Source organism: Denticeps clupeoides, chromosome 5 (genome assembly GCF_900700375.1).
Source record: "Denticeps clupeoides chromosome 5, fDenClu1.1, whole genome shotgun sequence".
Classification (NCBI taxonomy): domain Eukaryota; kingdom Metazoa; phylum Chordata; class Actinopteri; order Clupeiformes; family Denticipitidae; genus Denticeps; species Denticeps clupeoides.
In genome coordinates this window covers 34,006,030-34,026,916 of record NC_041711.1, presented here as the reverse complement: position 1 = coordinate 34,026,916, position 20,887 = coordinate 34,006,030, and the positions used below count along the sequence as shown (strand labels likewise).

The 20,887-nt window shown below is 45.5% G+C and overlaps 1 protein-coding gene across 1 annotated transcript; it reads right to left on the bottom strand.

Annotated features, from left to right (window-relative positions):
- Window positions 1–54: 54 nt before the first annotated feature.
- On the bottom strand, window positions 55–20,820 carry LOC114789851 (integrin alpha-10-like). Its single transcript, XM_028979259.1, is given in 34 exon segments — window positions 55–439; window positions 580–693; window positions 949–1,044; window positions 1,125–1,238; window positions 1,531–1,638; window positions 1,717–1,830; window positions 1,908–1,992; window positions 2,249–2,338; window positions 2,426–2,502; window positions 2,586–2,678; window positions 2,760–2,901; window positions 3,791–3,876; window positions 4,080–4,190; window positions 4,671–4,813; window positions 4,920–5,086; window positions 5,169–5,299; window positions 5,392–5,595; window positions 5,744–5,887; window positions 6,526–6,674; window positions 6,814–6,958; window positions 7,260–7,333; window positions 7,828–7,993; window positions 10,277–10,427; window positions 12,686–12,834; window positions 15,184–15,311; window positions 15,491–15,605; window positions 18,297–18,385; window positions 18,505–18,520; window positions 18,522–18,574; window positions 18,577–18,614; window positions 18,790–18,826; window positions 18,829–18,871; window positions 18,873–18,901; window positions 20,506–20,820. Coding segments are annotated over 34 exon segments (3,510 nt in total). The 5' UTR covers window positions 20,558–20,820; the 3' UTR covers window positions 55–382.
- Window positions 20,821–20,887: the final 67 nt, after the last annotated feature.

Genomic DNA, 20,887 nt, shown 5'->3' with positions numbered 1-20,887 from the left:
TCTGTACCGTGATCGGTTTTAATATGAAGTATAATAAGTAACTGAAGTGAAACATTTAACTTTAATATCCAAAAACTTTATTCAAATTCTCCAAAACAATGAACAAAACTGCAAAAAAAAAATCCTGTGGTGTGACGGAATATTAAATAGATGTACTTTTTGGAAATATGCACATAGTTACAAAGCCAAAGGGTCTCTCCCACTCGCCTCAAATGTAGAGGTCCAGTTTCCAATCTGGGTGGAGGGAGGGATTAGGAATTGTGGCCAAAAGTCCGGTGCTTCTGGAATGTTCTGTGGCCATTAGTGCAGGTAGACGAGGGGCCGGCGGCATTCTTGTTTTATTTTATCCATTTTTGCAGCCAATCGTCATGGTGATGGGGGTTCACTCATCCACGTTCTCGTTCTCATCGTTTTTCTGTTTTCTTGCGAAGAAGCCCAACTGAGGATGAGAATTTTTTTTTTAAATCAGGTACCATCTGCAGATGTCAGGTGTGTGAAATAGAGTCTGAGGAGGTTTAAATAAAAGCCTCCATTGCTGTTGTAAAGATGGTACTCCCTTCCGCAGAAGCATTCCTTTACCTTCCAGAGAATGAAGATGATGAGGGCAAGTAGCAGCAGTCCACCAATGATGCTGCCAATCAGGATCCATAGAGAGATGGGGATGGTGCGACCCTTCAGTACCTCCAGCACCGTCTACACCACACACAAAGTCAAGGCTGTTTTTGACATTTAATAAGAGCATTTGAAATTCGTTCCCAATGGTAGGTAATTCCTTGAGGGACCAATGGATGAAGCAGAATTTGAATTGGGTTGAAAACCCGTGAGATAGTAGATTAGCTGGTTTGTGCCTTTTTCTTTTTGAAAGAATTTGATGTTCACTAAGTACAGAGAACTGAAACACAAAAATGTAGAAGGTTTCATGCAAAATCAAATCTGCAATTCTCTCACCTCCCTCCAGATGGCAGCACTTCCCAACGTAACCAGACTGGACTCTTTAGCAGCTATTCTGTAGGACCCAACAATCTGCACAGCTTTAAACTTTGCCTGATGAGAACGGAACAGAAACATCAGCCTGGTGTCCCTTGTTTTTCTCCCACTCCCTAAAGCTGCTTTTCCCGCCTCACCTGTCTGAAAAAGTCGTCGTGAACTCTCCTGGTGATTCGGATGAGCGCCGACTGACCCCCGAGCAGCTGCTGGACCTGGCAGACCACCTCTACACACCACGACCTGCTGCAGTTCTGCAGGATCAGAGGCCAGACAACCAGCAGGGTGTCAGAGCTTCCTGCAATGCCAACCCATTAACTGTGGGTGCACTGATCCCAGTATTCAATATCAGTCAAGTAAGATTACTAGCTACCACTAACAGTATGTTGATCTGTTCTTTTTCTGTACGCTGTGCACTACATCATCAGTATTGAAGTCTTGCACCCCTTCCTGTATCCCTATTTACAACGATGCAAACATAATCTGTGCAATAAGAACAGCATCATATTAACAAGTGAAGTGTGCAGAGGATGGACATGTCCTCACAAGCTTCTCTGTCTTCAGCATGTCCTCTGGATGAAGGGGACGGACATCTTTCTGGCTGTTTTGTAATTGTGACAGGTCACTTCTAATGCTGCAGTTCACACCTGATGCCTGAAACGCCATCAGAGTACATTAGAACCGGTGCACTATATTCAGCAAACGTGGAACAGACGGAGGCATGTCACTCACATTATGAGAAAAGACATCCACTACAGACATGAAGAGCCCTTCTCCTGCTGCTACTGAGGGCAGGTTTACCCAGAGCTCCAGGTTACGGACCACATAGCAGCCAAGGTTCTGCAACTGTATACACAAAATCGCATTCAGCGACCTGCCAATTGTGCAGTGTGTGTTTCTGAGGTTTCCCAGGTTAAATGTACCCTGAAGTGTGTGTAAAACTCGGGCCCGGTTCCCTCTGAAGCTGTCCGGGTGGGATGGACCTCATAACGATTCAGGTTGGACTCACTGGAAGGAAATGAATAACATAAAAGGCTGAATGAAATGTACGTTCCACTTTACTTTGACGTAAACTGGGGGTGCGTGTAACTGTGTTTCTTGGTAAATGGGGAGGGTTGCGTCTGGAAGGGCGGCGTCGAGACGATGACTTTATTATTGCTGCATGATTCAGGTTTTGTCTTGTCTCCTGGCATCCAGTGTAATCAGGAGAGTGATGAAGGGAACAGGAAATTGAGAATTGAGAAAAGGAGGCTTGATAACAGACCTGGTAATGAACAGGTCTGGCTCATATCGTACCACCGTCTGCAGCTGAACAAGGTTGTCCGCGAGCGTCTCCTCCAGCTCCACGCTGTCACTGTTAAAAAGAATGAATGTTCCCGTCCTTTCCTCAATGGAGTGTGCGATTAAAGTGGCACCATGTGCACAGGACAAAGACAGGCACCTGAACGCTTCGAGCTTCATCTGAATCTTGCTGATGAGAGACGTGCAGCTGAACTCGAACTCCAACATGAGGTTCAGCTGAGAGAGAGAGAGAGAGAGAGAGAGAGAGAGATGACTCTGAGGTGCACAGCTGTCCACTTCAGCAGACTTTGTCCACACACCTTGGACTGAGAGCGGAACACCGGGTAGCTGACGTTGCAGGAGTGGCTGTTGGAGCTGAGAGCCGTGCATTCGATCTTGACCTGGGTTTCGTCCTGCAGACAGGACAAGGGACACGATTATTCCCATCACACTCGAAGCTCGGGCGTGTGTTGAAGACAGAGGACGTGAAGTACCCGTATGCTCAGACTGGAGAAATGCAGGTTTCTAGAGTACTGAAGGGTCAGGCTGGTGTTGTAGGCGTTCTCCAGACGGTTCTCTAGCTGCACAACCACAGCAAGACGTCGCCGAGGGCTGCGGACCACGAAGGGCTTCTGCCTACCGGCGCATAGCATATCATTAACCAGCGAATAACCTTTACACTACTCACAATACGTTAGGGATATTGTTATTTACAAGAGGGCTTTTCCTATTTCCTCTGAATTTGAATGAAATAAGTAAAAGTTCCCTTTTATTATTACTAATAATGTATGCGAAGAAACACAATTTTCAATAGTTTAATATATATAACCCCCAATAAAATCTGTCCCACCAAGTTCACGCCATGGCCAGGTGACGCTGCTCGTCCGTCGTGTGTTCATGGCTGTTTGAATGATGACTTACTGACAATAGCAGCTTTTTATAACCCCTGAATGTTGATGCCACATTGAGAAAGCTTGTCTCTTGGTATTGGCCCCAATATAAGGTACACACCTACACAATGAGACCATTACATGGAAAACACAAAATGTGGCGTTTTTATCGCCCCAACACAGTTGCCTCCCTATCCCCAAAATGTCTGAAGAGAAACCAACACCGTATGTATGACGTCCACTAAGTCTCTCAGAATATCCCTAACTTATTGTGAGTAGTGGGTATAATACCGGGAGTTCTTGCTTTTGGGAAGTTTAGGCTGCAATAAAGGGATTTTACAGAATTGAAATAGACTCCATTCCTTTTCTGAGCATGGAGTGCTCTGTTGGTACTTTTTGTGGCATCAAATGTGCCATCATTAAAAACCAAGAGACAAACATGTCTGTAGCTATGGTGACTTGACTAAACAGCTTCAAAACATTCAAAGATAGAACATGGGTAGTAATCAAAGGGTGGAGGAAGTCCACAACATTAACATCACAGCAGATTTCCATTCTGTGTACAGGACCAGCAAATATTCATTCTGTGGCTGGTGAGGCCTTCATAAAAACATTATCAGGTTAAATCGTGGTACCTCGTCCCACTGATGTCCATATGGGCCTGTAGCACAAGGTCGGTCACACAGATATCATCTTCCCCACAGTCTTTGAAGAAAGGGATCTATGCAAGAAATGAAGAAAAAGCACATTAAATAAAAACTAGTAGATTAAAGACGTGGACACAAACCAGTACGCATTTATAAAACGTATCTTTCTGTATCTGTTTGAAATTAGACATTTTATGAGACTGGCATGCCTTCTGTTCTTTTTCTTTGTTCTCTTTATACTTTATTGTGTGTAATTAGGCAGTGCAGCAGTGCTCACAAACTGCTTGAGTGCGGTAGGCCAGCCTTCATCCAGCACGGGGCCACTCTCAGCGTCATTGATCTCGAACCGCAGCGAGAAGCTGATTGGCCGAATGTAGTCTGCTGTGTCCTATTAGAGCAGAAAGCAGACAGAACCACAGTTGGAATGGCACAAAATGTCACACAGAGCCATTAAAGGATAGAAAAATGCACAGTTGACACTTAGTTCTGTCCTCTACTTCACTCTTAAATTAAATTCTGCTTCATATTAAAATATTTTTAAAACGTAAATGTAAAAATATTTTTCATGCCACACTTAAATTTAAGTGTGAATCTTGACAGCATTACTGGAAAGACACAAGAATGAACAAGTCTATTGTGTAGAGTGGATTATATCTGAACAGAAAGTGATGCTAAAGGTGCTAGTAGCCTAGTGGGTAACACACTCGCCTGTGAACCAGAAGTCCCAGGTTCAAACCCCACTTACTACCATCGTGTCCCTGAGCAAGACACTTAACCCTGAGTGTCTCCAGGGGGGGACTGTCCCTGTAAATACTGGTTGTAAGGGCGTCTGGTAAATCCTGTAAATGTAAATGTAACGCTGACTCACAAACACATGGAAGGGCAGGTCATGGCACACAGTCTCCCCAACGCGAACCCAAACCCCAGTCACGGTCTGCCTCTGGGAGTTCTTGTCAAACAGCGCCCGTGTGGAGAACTTCCAGTCATCCAGCAAGGCTTTGACTTGCAGCTCTGCTCAGGGAAGGGACGGGGACATGATGCAAATGGTCTGACATGAAATATTCATGAATATTAATGAGAAATGTTTCCCTAGGTTGAGGAAGAACTGTGTAAGTACCAAAGTTGATTCTGTTGGCATGGGGGAAGCGTGAATTAGTGATGAAACAAGCCACGGCAGTGACGCAGGCTGATTCTCGCCCACCCTGTTGGCAGTTCTTCTGGATGACGTTTATAGAGTGAGGCTGGAAGGACAGACTCACATTGATCTGGACGATGCTGCGAGAGCTAGAGAGAGACAATTAAAAAAAGATTTTAGCAATGGTGAAAATGGGAGGCCCAGGGTTAATTGGTGTTGATGCACTGATACCTAAGAAGAATGGCATTGCCCTGGGCGCCAACTGACAGATCCAGCAGGTCATCTCCATCCAGATCTATCTGTGAGCTGACACTCCGACCAAAGTACTGAAGCCCAGGAGAAAGAGTAGAACCTGGGATTCTCTGCAGTCAAACAGAAAGAAAGAGCGATTATGGCTGAAGAGAGAAAGGGGACCACACAGAGAGAAATGGAACATATGTCTTGTTGAGCTTGCCTGTTTATACTGTGGGATGATGTAAAACTCATCACCATGGTAAACATATAACGCTCCCTGGTGGTTATCCTCTAGTGGTGCCCCAACCAGCAGGTCAGCATAGCCATCCTGGTTGAGGTCAGGTGCTACAGCCATGGCATAACCAAAGCGGGCATCTTGGGCCTTTGGCTGAGACCGCAGAGTCCCATTAGGAGAAAATTGGTCCTGTGGCAGATTTTTGGAGTAAATCTTATTTGAGTAGATCATATTTGATAAAAAGGGGAAATTAATTTCTAAATAACAACAGTGAATAAATGAACAGTTCTGTCTGTGTGGGTTGGTCTATGCATACCCTATGTGGGTCTGAACTCACCCCATCTAGACTGTACATATAAACCCTCCCAGTCTCCTTGTTCCCAGCACCAAGGAACATGGGCGCAGCCACCAGCAGAACATCAGTTATCCCATCATGGTCTACATCCACACCGCACACCTCACTGCCGTAATACGAGCCAATCTGATGTGAGAAAGTTCAGAACTTTTCATTGGTATAATGTGAACATGCATGTGAACATGATTGCTCATGGTAATTGCTTGTAATTGGAACATTTTAAGCATGGAATTGCTTAAAATGTGGTGGTAGTAGCCTAGTAAGTAACACACTCGTCTATGAACCAGAAGACCCAGGTTCAAATCCCGCCTACAACCATCATTTCCCTGAGCAAGACACTTAACCCTGAGTGGCTCCAGGGAGACTGTCCCTGTAACTACTGATTGTAAGTCGCTCCGGATAAGGGCGCCTGATAAATGCTGTAAATGTAAATGTAAATGTAAATGTAAATGTAAATGTAAATTGAATTTACTATTTTTTTTACACTGACATGATTATCAAGAAGGAGAGGAATAAATAGGTATGAATATATTGACAAAAATGAACTTATATTGAATATAGCATCATTCAGTGCACAGTCTTCCTGACTGTGATTGTGGAAAATAGGTTATTAAAAGGTTATTATAAATTTTATATTGCTCCTGTGTGAAAGTGCATTTTATGTCTAGCTCAAATATCAGCTATTTAATAATCAACAATGATGATCAATCATGAGCAAATAACAACGGTTTTAACAGAAAAGAAGTAAAGACAGATAAATAAACCTGCTCTCCATTCAGGGCCTGTGAGATGATAACGTCCCCATAGACACTGAGGTCAAACAAGATGACTTTTCCTTTGTGTTTGAACCGTGGCGCTCCAGCAACATACAACCTCTTCCAATCGCCAACTGTGACTGAGGACACGGTGTAACCTACAACACACAGCAGACACGTGTAATGAAATAAACAGTTTCCTCCCTCTGCAGCACTTGTGTAAAATTTCGATACAACACAGCACAGACACACACACCGAATGTGTGTGAAAGGTTTTTCAGCCAGGCAGAGTTTTACCCAGGTAAGCAGCGTGGTTCTTCAGCTCCAGAGGGAACTCGCTCTCAAATGCCTCACGGGAGGGCACAATGTCACCGTTCCTGGTCTGCTTCAGCACCCCTCCCTCCCAGTCATACGCCCCTACCATCCCAAAGAGGATACCATCCTGTAGTACCAAAAAGCACAAAGATGAGAATCATTTTTTTTTTTTTATCGACTCAATGCTTGGAAAATAACTAATTTAATAATAATTAATTAACTAATGAAAAGGTTAGTGTTTCTATTGGACAAAATCCCAAAAACTATTCCCAGGAACGATCCAGTACAGCCCTTGATCCAAAAAATTATATAAAAAGAGTCCAGTTCTGACATTATTTCTGCCAATGATGTTGTATTTGTGGATTATCTAAGAGCTTTGTTGCATAAACAGAAAAAACTCATCTAATCCCAAATCCAGCTTTACTTACATCAAGGATATGTGTGGAGAAGCCAATCTGAGACATTTCCATCACAAATGAGCTCTTGTTGTATCCAAGTGTTCCTGTCATACAAAAATATACAAATATTCTCTATTATTTTAATAAACACATACAAAACCACAGCATTATATGGCTGCTTCATACACGACCTCCCTCAGGAGCCCCAGGTTCTACCATCACCAACACATCTTTCTCTGCTGTTCCTCACCCTGAAGCCCCCCTTCCTTCCTTCTCTAGAATTGAGGTGGAGCATCCTTCTTCCTGCACATGCACAATTTCTCTTTTACCTCTTCACCTTTTCACAAATGTCCACTCCCTTACAGGCTAGGTGACATCATACACCATCTTCACAAAAAAAACTATTCCTCCTGCCTTCCTGGCACTGTATGTCCCAAAAATGTAATGTACCAAGCCACCTTCCACTTGTATTTGACTACATTTATGAACTACATGGGTCCTACAACATGGTTTAATAGGGAGACTGTGTTGCTGGTTGGTTTTTACATGGTTGGTTTGCTGTTCGTATCTTTTTTGTCAGTCCAGTGCCTCTTCTCACCTTCCAGACTGAAGATGCGGTCCCCCAGGGCGTCTACAATGTCATTGAGTGCAGCCTCATCTGTCACGTTAAAGAAATACTTCTCGTCTGGGTCGCTGGCGATGTACTTTATCTCATTAATAAAGGTCTCTGGATCCTGCTGCCTACGGATGTAGTGACCCAGTACCTGAGGAAAGGAGAACAGAGAACATCTCCAATCTCCATAAAACAAATCCAACAAGGACAATAACAGATATCCTCTCATGAATACAGTGTGCAAACCAGAGGACATAAACATCTTCATATGAACATTCAGCAACACCCACACAGTTGCTTAAAGAGGGAAACAGATGAAAAGATTGGAGAAGGGGCCTGACACCACCTCCACACAGCTCGTAGAAGACAAAACATGACTTTCCCGTAGACAACATGGAAAACGCTTGCACCAGCTGTCCGCTGATCGTTCCGATCCATGAACAGCCTTCTCTCATCCAACGAATCTGTTCACTCAATCTGAAACCCCCAAGAGGCACCACAGACTGTCAAACCCACAAGCTCAGCAGGGACATGGAAAGCAGAGGGAAAGGGGGAATGTACAGGCATGGAAGCTACATGGTACATTCCTCTGACCAAAGATCCTAAAGCCTGGGTGACGGCAGCTGGCAGTATCTCCCTGCGCCTGTCACAGCACTAGGAATGTCCTTAAACCGCACAACACCGTAGCTTATCGTAATTATTCAGTATCTGTATTAACACGCTGAACACAAGGAACACGGATATGAAAAGGGGATATTAAGGGGTTAAGAATTCAAGGTGATATAACCCTTGATTAAGGTGACAGTAGCCTAGTGGGTAACACATTCGCCTATTAACCTAAAGTCCCAGAAAGTCCCAGCTTGAAACCCCACTTACTACCTACTTGTCCCTGAGTGTCTCCAAGCTACTGATTGTAAGTGTCTCTGTATCTGCTAAATGCTGTAAATATAAATGTGTAGCAGATGCAGAATAAAAGATGTTTTTGGTTGTTAGAGGAGCAGCCTTTCACGAAATGGTCTGTCTCCGTCCTGGACAACGTTTCAGCACTGTAGATGAAGAATGAACCCTGAAAAAGTGGCGTCTTCCGCACACAGGACAAGTCTCCTAGTAAATAGTGAGGTTCTATCTACACCCAAACACACATACACACTCATGTCAGCATCAGAAACAGACCAGGCCAATTTCAGTAATGTTTTTACATCAGTACAAGCTTGTCCCACTCTTTCCATTAATGCTTAAAACACAGCTTCAGCTCTAACTGTGTTGTTCTTGTGAGCTTGTTTCTTCTGCCTCTCCTGAATCCTCGTTTTTTCCTGTCATAGCAAAAATACAAAAAAATATGCTCCATCTGGCATTCCATAAAAATCATCATTATGTCCTGTGAACCTTGAGATGTGGATTGAAGGCACGACCATATTTACTCTGCTGGACACAGGAAACGAAAGGCAGTGTGTATGCGTGTGTGTCCTCGAGTCCTGCAAGAAAGAAGAGACACAAAATTCCCGACACGGACAGCCCATGACAGGAGACCGTGAAAGGAGCTCAGTCCCCGTCTCCGTTCAAACGAACCAACATTTAATTGAGCAACGCACACAGTAAGCTCCCAAAAAAAGGAGCAAAGCCACCAGATCCCAGACTGAGGGACGTAGGCCGTTCTGTCTGGTTTATATGTTGGGTCATTTCTTTCTCGGAAGTGTTACGCTTGGCGTTCTTGAGAAGCTGAGATTTTGTGCATTGAAGCTTTGCCAGAAGCCACAGGTAGCAACAAAAATCGGCAAAAAAACAACAGGAAACCTACAACCCTGCTTTATAGCAAATGATCCCACATCCATTGTCCTTGAAATAGAAATGTGCGTTCTGCAACATTCCTGCGGCCACGCCGAGATGTTGCTGATACGTACGTTACGGAAGCGTACATCAGCCAAAGCAGGAACGGAGGACCTGCAGTGGTACGAAGCTGCCGACCACATGGCTGGGCGACCTCCAGGGAACCACCCGCCGTAGCTGTCCGGCCTTCGCCATGACTGCTTTTGTCTCTCCGATGCAGCATTTGATGTAGAGAGACGGGGACGCTGTGAGTTGCTCCGCCACCTGACACTGCCACCACGCTGCCACCCACCCATCCGCTCCTCGCACCACAAATATGGAGTTTCTGGGTGGGTCTCTGTGGCTCTCCAAGCAGCTATTTTTAAAATCATTTCATTTGGGCTGAGATGGTGGCGGATTTGAAGGGTGCGGCTATGCATCATTTACAATAGATTTTTCAATTATCCACCACTCATAAGCAGGGGGTGTGGGGGTGTGGTCAATTTTTACTTATGCAAATAATATTTAGAGTCTTCACTAATTGCACCTGAGATGAAAAACAAGATTTTCATCTCTAAACTGAAAATCACACACAGATGTAAGTCCATTCTGATGGTTGCCTACTCACAGCTATGGCGTATCTGGTGATGTTGCGCTGCTCACACTCGGCCAGCGCTTCTGGAAGCTCCTCTCCATCGTGCGACTCCCCGTCCGTCACCACGATCATGACCTTGGTGGCTCCTTCCCTCGCACCTCTTTCTGGGCTGAATGCCTCTGTGCTTTAGAAAGCAGAGAAAACAGTAAGTTGTCATGTATGACAAACATATAATATTCTTCAAACTGCTACAGGCCAGAAATTAGGACCCACCACTGGCTAAAAATCAATAAATAAATAGACAAACAATACAATAGTCCATAGTAACAAATAATTTACATTTACAGCATTTATCAGAGCGACTTACAATCAGTAGTTACAGGGAGAGTCCCCCCCTGGAGACACTCAGGGTTAAGTGTCCTGCTCAGGGACACTCTAGTAGTAAGTGGGGTTTGAACCTGGGTCTTCTGGTTCATAGGCGAGTGTGTTACCCACTAGGCTACTAGCACCCTCCTGGATGCTTCACGTCAGGGGTGTGTTTAGCACACTGACATACACTCTGCATGATTGAAATGGTGCTGGGGGTGTTTTGGTCTGAAGTTCTTTCCAAAAATAGCTGGAAATGAATATGAACTGCTGTGATAAAGACGAGGGGTTATTTTGATGAAATACGTACATAAAGTTGCGCAGCCATTAAATTACGCTTGTAATGGATGTTCTTACACTTCCAACAACCACTCACTTACATTTGCTTTAATATCTACCTATTGTAATATTTTGTTGAAATGAGGATTTTTTTGTTAAATTGTTGTGAATATACAGCTTCTTCAAGGCTCTATCTCTGCACCAAGTCAAATGCACACACACCCTCAGGAGACTCCACCCTGTTTGTCAAATTTTGACCCGCGTTTTACAGGCAACTCTGGGTAGCAGAGTCAACGTTAGTCAACTCAGTCATTTACGGGAGGCCGTCCAGCCCGGGGCTAAATATAACATGGCGGCTGGCCGCAAGAAAGCCAGAGTTAAAAACAACCCACTTTCCCCCCACAGACAGCCAGCTAATTACACAGTCAGCCAGGGACGAGGGGGGGGACAAGGCCACGGGCAGAGTGAAGAACACAGAGGCCAGAAGAAAGAAGGGGGGCAGGGGACAGAAAGGGAGAGAATTTGAAAGAGAGGAATAGGACGGTACAGGGAGGGTCAGAGTGAATTAAGGTGTGATTAAGAAAGCCATAAAATACAGACTGAACAACAGAAAGGTGACAAGCAGGACTTGGGATGTTAGGACAGAGGAAAAAATAGAAACATGAGTAATGCAATGGGACATGAAATGGACGGAGAAAAAACAGAAACAAATAAAAACTGTGAAAAAGCCAGGGGAACAGAGTTCTTCTTCGTGGCCTTCAAGGCTGTTTTTCCAGCATTTCAGGGGTTAAGACACTTCAAGTTATTGGAAAAAATGACATTGCCCAGTCATTCATTATGTAGTGCATAAAGGTAACGTCAAAAATGATAATAACTATTTAATCTACTATGTAGAACTTGTGATAAGGCAGTGCAGGTAGAACATGCCATACATTCCTGCATCCTGCTATGCTGTATGCACCACATGCACCATATGCACCATATGCACCATATGCACCATATGCACCATATGCACCATATGCACCATATGCAACAGGCCAGAAGTTCAAATAAACAAATACGACTTTAACCAGCAGCTCAATGTGTGGCTCCCTGTCACTCAAGTCAAGAGAAAATGTCCGGTTTTAGGAGGGGAACACCGCGCCAGCGAGTGTTTTATAGGCCGACTGAGCTGTGTCTCGGTTGTAAAGCACAGCGGGGTTTACTACACCGCACTTTCACTGCAGGCACGTGGGTCCGACCTGTCAGCTCACACACCACCACCCATCGCCCATTTCATATTTGTATTATTAATAACTGTAAGTTTGGAGTTATGTGTGTGTGCGTGTGTGTATTATACACACAGTGCCGTGAGATGTGTGTTTCTACAGCTTTAATGGCTCAGTACAGTAACCACACCTGCAGCAGTGCTGAGCCAGCGCCGTCGGTGCAGCATCTAGCGCGCATCGTCTGCAGCTGCGTGTGGGTGTGCGAGCGCATGGCCGGAGGGGCCAGATTTCCAGAAACTGAGCTGCAGCAGTGGGGTTAGATCGCAGCCTTGGAAGCACATGGGGAATTCGACGAAAACCACGCAGGGCCGCGGTTTTCTAGATGTCATTCCAATGGATTGTGTGTGTTCTGCCAGCAGTGGGGTTTCAGCTGCATTGCCCCCAGAACGTGCTCCCCACGCCAACACGCTGAAGCCGTGCTGCTGGGGACACCAGAGGTTGGACGATGGGCCGTGTTTTGATCACAGAATGTCTGTGCAGACACACAGATACGGAGGAATGCATGTATTCATGATGGAGACAACCTTACCAGGCCATTTGGATGGCGTAGGCGGTGCGAGTTTCCCGCCCTTCTTGACGGCTGATATTCTTGGCAGCTTCCACCACTTCCTCTGTCGACTGATAGTCCCTGAGAGACCACTCGTGCACTGAAATTTCACCATACTGCAGGACCCCCACCTACAGAATACACACAGGCACACATAGCACACATATGACAAGAATTTGACTCATTGATGAAAATAAGACGGGAAGCTTTGATCCGGGCTCTGAATTTAAACTAAAAACCACTTTCATCCTCTTCTGATGTATAGAAATGACTCTCTCTCTTTTTCTTTCAGGTCTTCCTGTTGCTGTGAAGGAGCCACACATGGTCCAGCACTGTGCCCTCTGCTGCACAAACACAGCTTTGAGGTATTCTCAGATTCTGAGGAATTTCCTCTTCACCATCCTGTCTCGCCTGCAAGGAGCTACTGACTGCCTCTCTCTCTCTCTTACACTCTCACGTGCACACACCCATTCTGCTCCAGTGCCTTCATTCACATTTTACTGTTCGTGCATGTGATGAAGGCTGAGGCAGGTATTTAGACACATTTCATTCCTGGGAATACTGGTTATGTTCTCACTGATTTAAAAACAATTTTGGTCAATTATACCCGTTAATCTGCGGAAAATTATGCAGTTGTTTTGAGGATGACACAAATACTGGTCTTCATAAAGATTGATGCTTCAGTTTTTTTAGATCGTTTTGTCAGTTGTTTCTGTGCTGTTTCGAAGTATAATTACAAGCTTTTTATCCGTTTATGCAAAGAGTCAATATTCGCAGTGTCGGCACTTTTTTTCAAGACCTCTGCAATTCGCCCTGACATGCTGTCAATCAACTTCTGGGCCAAATCCTGACTGACGGCGACCCGTTCCTTCGTAATCCATGCTTGGAGTTTGTCAGAATTTGTGGGTTTTTGTTTGTCCTCTTGCCTGTTGGGGATTCTCAATTGGATTAAAGTCCGGGGAGTTTCCTGGCCATGGACCCAAAATTTCAATGTTTTCTTCCCCGCCCGACCCACTTAGTTCTCACTGTGGCCTTATGGCACGGTGCTCCATCATGCTGGAAAAGGGATTTTTCTTCACCAAACTGTTCTTGGATGGTTGGGAGAAGTTGCTGTTTTTTGGTACCACTCCCTTGGATGAGAAGCAGACACACACATGAATGGTCTCAGGATGCTTTACTGTTGGCACGAGACTGATGGTAGATCTCACCTTGTCTTCTCCAGACAATCATTTTTCCAGATGCCCCAAACAATCAGAAAGGGGCTTCATCAGAGAAAATGACTTTACCCCCAGTCCTCAGCAGTCCGAACCCTGCACTTTTTCCAGAATATCCGTCTGGTCTTGATGTTTTCCTTCGAGAGAAGTGGCTTCTGTGCTGCCCTTCTTGACACCCTTGAACTCCCGCTCATGTAGATTCCTTCTCTACAATATCAGACGAATCCGCCCTTATCTGTCAACCCAGGTCACCCAACTACTGGTTCAGTCCTTGGTAATCTCACGACTGGACTACTGCAACTCCCTTCTAGCTGGTCTACCACTGTGTACCATCCGACCTCTACAACTACTACAAAATGCAGCAGCATGACTGATCTTCAACCTTCCCAAGTTCTCCACACCGCCCCACTGCTACGTTCCCTCCACTGGCTCCCAGTAGCTGCACGCATCAGGTTCTAAATACTGATGCTGGCCTACAAAGCCAGACATGGAGTAGCACCATCCTACCTCACAGCCCTCATTACACCTCGCGCTGCACCTCGTATACTCCGAGCCTCCAGTACTGCTCGCCTGGTCCCTCCATCTCTGAAGGTAAAAGGAAGTCGCTCATCTAGACTCTTCTCCGTCTTGGCCCCTCGGTGGTGGAATGAACTTCCAGCTCAGTCACTGAGCACCTTCACACGGCAGCTCAACACCTTCCTCTTTAGAGAAGATTTAGATTAAATTGTAATGTTCTTGTTGTCGAGCTTTGTGTATAGAATCTACAACAGAGTGAATAAAATAGATGTATTCATAGTTGGGGGTCCTAGTGAACCGGAATTGATCTCTTCATCCATGGTAACTTGAAAGCACGTTGTAAGTCGCTCTGGATAAGGGCGTCTGCCAAATGCCGTAAATGTAAATGTAAATGTAAATGTAAACCTGTCTCCCTGCAGGTTGGACAGAATGATCTCCAGCCTTGTGCTCATCAACACTCTCACTTGTGTTAATGAGACGATCACTGAAATGATCTCAGCAGGGCTGAAATGTTTAGTGGAAATGTTTTTTGGGGGGATTAACTTTTCATGGCAAAGAGGGACCTCACTGATCACTCATATGCAAAAAAAAAAAAAAAAAACAGAAGTGGCAAACTTTGTGAAAAGCAGTATTTGTGTAATTCTCAAAACTTTTGGTCAGACTGTATACTCATCCACTGCTCAAAAAGACCTTCTAATTCTCATATATAACGCACATACACATGCACAGACATACACAGATAGTACACACCTGCATCTGTTCAGGGCTGATGTGGAACTTGCTGAGAATGTTGCTGAGGAAGTTTTGTACTTCGTACCAGGGGTAGATACTGTTGGATCCATCCAGCACTATAACTATGTCCATGTAGGTGGTACATCCTGCACATACAAATGCATATATATATATATTAAAAAAAATGCAATAATTTGGAATAAATGCATAAGCATGATTATATCAGTGGTATGTCTGACTACGTGCTGGAAAACTTTCGATTTTGCTTTTGATTGTACTGATTTGTGCTTTAATAGATATTAAGGTTGTATGCTGGGTCACATACTTTGTGCTGTGGGTGCGATGGTCTCTCTGGGCTCCATGTCATCAGCAACAGAAGCACAGATCCCTGTACTGAACACAGATGTACCGCACTCCTGTGACCATAAAGGAGCACAGGCCTGTGGGGGGAAGAAATGGGGATTATCAGCCGCTCCATCCACACATGCAAGCTCTTGGTTTAACATGCTGCCCTTGTCAGACACCAACTCTGCAGAAATATTTTTCTACAGAAAGTCAGATGAATTGTGTGCAGTGGAGCTCGCCATCACAAATCTGCTGGTTTTGTTAGCCACTGTCAGAGCAGATTTTGGCCAATTAAAGAGAAGCCATAACCCTTAGCGTGGACAGGCCAATAAAAGTCTATGGCGTGAAGTGACCCCAGACCAAGAGGAGGTTAACATGAGCTGGAGGGGGAAAGTAATGTTCTAAAGGCGGACAATTCTTGACAAATGTTGGTAAATGCCATAAATGCTTTTGCAGAGCTGAAAGCCACAGTGACAATGAAGTCATTTCAAATGAAACGGGTCTGAACTGACAGAGAAAAATCTCATAAACCAAACTTTTATGACTTCAAAGGAAAGCAATGTATTTGACTTCCAAACCAACTAGGGACTACAAAAATAAGATTTGAGAGAGAGAGAAAACATACCAGAAGATAAAAGTGCAAGTAAAATCCAGGAGAAACAGGAGGAGACGTTCACAGGTGAAGGTCTTGAGAGGACAAAGGACACAGAGAGCCACAGAAAAAAGAAAACCTTCATCCGGGTTTTCCATGTCCTGTCATTACAAAGACCCCTAGTGCCACTAAGACACAGAAGAGGCAGATGACAGACAGAGGGATGCAGAGGGTTGGAAAAAAGGAGCTGAAAGGAGAGGGAAAGAGGTGTTATGGCTTTTGCCAGGCCTGTTATTACAAAGGGCCAGTCACATTCCGATCCTGTTATAGCGCCAACCACAGGAGCAGACAGTCCAAACACACACAGCTCACACACAGATACATTTTAAGCATTTTATGCGACGTAGAGGCACATGGGTGTGTGTGGCGGGCTGCTCGGTCAGCTCCGTGCATCATAACAACAATGCTGTGACTCTGGTTCCAAAGCGAAGTGACTGGCACGCTGTGGATGAAACACACACAAGTGACAAGTGTTCCCTGTAGTCCAGTTAGTCGCAGCTCAGCTCGAGATCTGGCGTGTTCCAGCTCTGTCCTTCAGAGGACCCTGCTTGTGGTTTGTATAGACCAGTGGGACTATCATCATTTTTACATTCATTTTTCCCCCCAAGACAAACTTCAAATGAACAAAGATCTAGCTTTAGAACAAAGATCTAATCATTTTAGCAGGGAAAAAGTGCAAGGAGATCAAGCAGGATGAGGCACAGATAATTAAATTGGTGTTAATTACGCCACAGCACGCCTTAAAGAGCTTGTTGGACTGGTTCTGTGTAGCTTGTTCCACCATGGGGGAACTACGGCAAGAATGTGATTTCCTCCTGCCTAGGGATTCTGGACAATGTTCCCCACAAGGCAGAGAACCTGAAGAGGTGTTGTGAGGCATAGATGGGTTTTGGGGAGGATGGCCATGGAATCAGTCTCGTAGAGGACATGGTTATTTCATCCATGCTAATATGTCTGAAAACTAAACACAGATCCACAGCAAAGATTCAAGAAGCAAAGCATGTGGCTACTGTGATTCAAGCAAGTTGAAGTACATAACAAGGGGTCCCAGTGCTAAGCCATGGGGTACACACTTTGGCAAGAATGAAGATTGTGACCATGAAGATGCTCACATCACAGTTTACAGAGTGTATGGAGGCACCTTTAAAGTGAAGTCATTGTCACTTGTGATACACAGCAGCACAGAACACGGTGCACACAGTGAAATTTGTCCTCAGCATTTAACCATCACCCTGAGTGAGCAGTGGGCACCATGAAAGGCACCCAGGGGCAGTGGTGTGGGGACGGGTTTCGAACCGGCATTGATTACGGGGGACAGTCCTTAACCGCTAGGCCACCACTGCCCCTGAGTGTCTCCAGGGGGACTGTCCCTGTAACTAATAACTGGTATGTTGTTCTGGAAAGAGAGGGTCAGATAAATGTAAACGTTGATGCTTCAGCTACATTGAATTAATGCATTTGATGGTTCCTTAATGGGAACTTTAACATGTTAGCGTGTGGTTTTGGTGTAACCCATGTGCATGTGACTGTGTATTTATTGGTGCCGCGTCCCAAACCCGGGCAAATGGGGAGGGTTGTGTCAGGATGTGTGGACAACCAGACGGCTGATCCGCTGTGGGCAGCCCCTAACGGGAGCAGCCGAAAGAAGTTGAAGAAGAACAGCCGTTTAAAGTGGGTGTCCACACGTCCACTGAACGTTTATCAGCCCACAGTGTGGTTGAGAGGACAGCGGTGGTCAGGTGAGCAGAGGGTCGGGGATTTCTGGATCACAGACAGTCATGAGCATAAAATGCGCACATTCACACACTTCTGGAACACGTATAGACACAAAATATATAAACTCACAGTGACTCAAATAAGCCACCATGACTCCACGGTTTATTAGTTCCCTCAGCATTCCTGCTACATTTCTATACAAATAAAATGGTCAGATCGACCAAATCTCACCAAACAAGCCAAGGTTTGAGCAATGCTGTGGACTTAACTCCCATAATTTATCTGTTTCTGACTGTGTAATTAATTAGTTATATATATGAACAGTGGGCATAAACTTAGTTTGGTTTTTTATTTAGTCGTTCAGCAGTTCAGTAGTGAAGTGTATAAATACCATTATATTTGATATATATATGCTCACCAGGAAGCCGTCAGGTGAATCTGGCGTTAGTGTCATCCCCAGGTGAGAGTTTTTTAGGTTCCGTGTAAGATTCTGCAAAGCGGCTTCACCTGTCCCAGATAATATACACATAAATAGACTAAATAGATTTTATATCATTATTATCATGTATTGTGTGTGTGTGTGTGTGTGTGTGTGTGTATAGAGGTAGATTTGCATTGTTTATTACCAAGGTTGACCTTGGAGGCAATTTGAGTTCCTCTCATTTCCCAGCATGCATCTGTAAACATCTCCTTTCTGTTATTGGGAGGGCCATCCCAGGGAGCTCCAACCAGCATCCTGCACAACAAGATGAAGCATCAGTCCGTCCCAATGATATAAAAACTTTATACATTTTCTTTGGTCATGAAGACAGTTGAACTGACAACAATCAACTTAAATGAAATGAGTGTCTTTTCTTGAAGAACATGTGAGCACAATGAAGCCCACAGTGATGGGAATGTTCACAACTCACGACTTCTCCCCGCCCGCCTCGTGCTGGAGCACGGTGAGCCGAACAGCGCGTCTTCTGGCCCACTGAAGATCCGTGGCCGCTTCAACGTCGATGTTGAAGCTCTCGCACAGGCCTGAGAGGGCGGAGAAATGAAGACTAAACCCGCAGCGCGTACATTTACAGCAAGAAACACCGCAACTCACGTCTGGAAGCCGGCAGTGGACGTTCTGGGCGGGACGGGGGGAGCATAGAGGACCTCTGTTAGAACACACAGACCGGTGCTTCATACGGAACGTTCCTCCAACGTGGCCGGCAGCCCCCTCACGGTCTCCACGCCAGAACGGAGGCCAAAGCCCCAAGACGCTTCCCACAGACTTTAATCTACGCCGTGTCCCGGTCTCGTGGTCCCCGCGCTACGGGGCTCCACTTTCAATTCCACTGTTTTGTCAATGAGGACTTGACGGGACGGGAGGGAACGGCTCCAAAATAACAAAACACCAGAAGAGTCCCCCCAGAACAGGACTGGAGACGCACGTCCTCCCCCCGTTATTCCTGCTGTTGCCCTCTCTCCATCCTCTCTGGTTTAATGCCCCCCGCCGCAACCATCTTCTCCTCAGCGTCGTCATGACGACTACAACCCGGTGGCACAGGACGTTTATCTTTCGAATACATGACGTCCCACCTCCGCATTCCCCGTCCCTCCACACCGTGACACAGGACAAGTTCACGGCTGAATTACTGCCGCTGGTCTGTTTTTAGCGTTGAAACACGAGGCCACGCCGAGAGACGGGGGGACGGGGGGGACGGGGGGGACGGTTACGGCGAGATCTTCCCTGATCCCCCAGCGCACACCTGCGTTCTGCATTTACGCCACGGGGACGCCTGGTCATCGCAGAGGCCTGGTCTGCAGAAGCCATCATCGTAAAAACAACACCTACGTACCGTCCACGTCCACGTCCAGCGTTCAGAGCGCCATGTAACGGCCTTTAAACGCCATCTGATCTTACAAAGAACTCTTTCTTCGTCCACGTCGTGCCAGCGTCAACCCGGCGGTACGGTAGATGGAACCTAAATAAGCGGAGGGGTTCACGGTTCCGGAACGGTCTGAATTAGTGCCCCGTGCCAGAGAACCCGGCTCTGGAGGAAATTCCAAATTATGCCAGACATTAAGGTGAGTGTGAAAGAGGTTGTGAAATTGTGAAAGGGTTTTCTGTCAATTTCACCCGGCCGGGTCTGTATTAATAACTTGTATTAAGGTTATTAAGAGCATTTAACTATAAATGATGCCAGCACTGGACGGTGACATAAACCCGTTCCGTACCGTCCCATTATAGGCAGATAAACCAGTTGTCCACATGTTGAAATCTGCCAGTTGTCTGTTACCTGTCCTCTGGAGGACATGTCATTCACGGGATTTATTAATATTATTACTGTTATTGAGCCTTAAGCTATTTTTGATATTTGCTCTATCGTACTATCTTTCGTAAATATAATTTATTCCTCTTGTTTCTGCTTCTGCATTGAGCATTTCCCTCCAGAGAAATAAAGTTCTTATCTTATCTGAAGCCTGATGGGTAACACACTGGCCAGAAGACCAGGTTCAAACCCCACGTACTACCATTGTGTCCCTGAGTGTCTCCAGGGGGGACTGTCCCTGTAAATACTGCTTGTAAGTCTCTGTAAATGAATGAATGGTGAAATAAAGAAGATGACGGGGACATCGGCAGGTCGCCTTACCTCTGAGGAGCAGGAAGGACTTGAGCAGCAGCAGGTAACGTTTTAGCTCCATTTCTGTGTTCGACTTGTTTTAAACTCTCCGTTTCAGGAGCATGATTTAGTCCACAGGTCCCGCATCACATGAGCCGACAGAGAGGACATCCGCGACGGGAATTCCGCGTTAATACGCTGGTTGTTTAAACTGTTTAAAACGGTATAATAAAAAAAGAAAAGAAAAGAAGGACTGTGGCGCAGCTGCAGAGACCGGGTCTCCTACCGCTCTAACCGCGACAAGAACTCATGTCCCCGTCCCGGTCTCCGCGTCTGTCCCGCTGGATGAAGGAGCGCGTTTATAACGGAGCGGCGGGACCTTCCCTCCAACAGAGCTGCACACACACACATA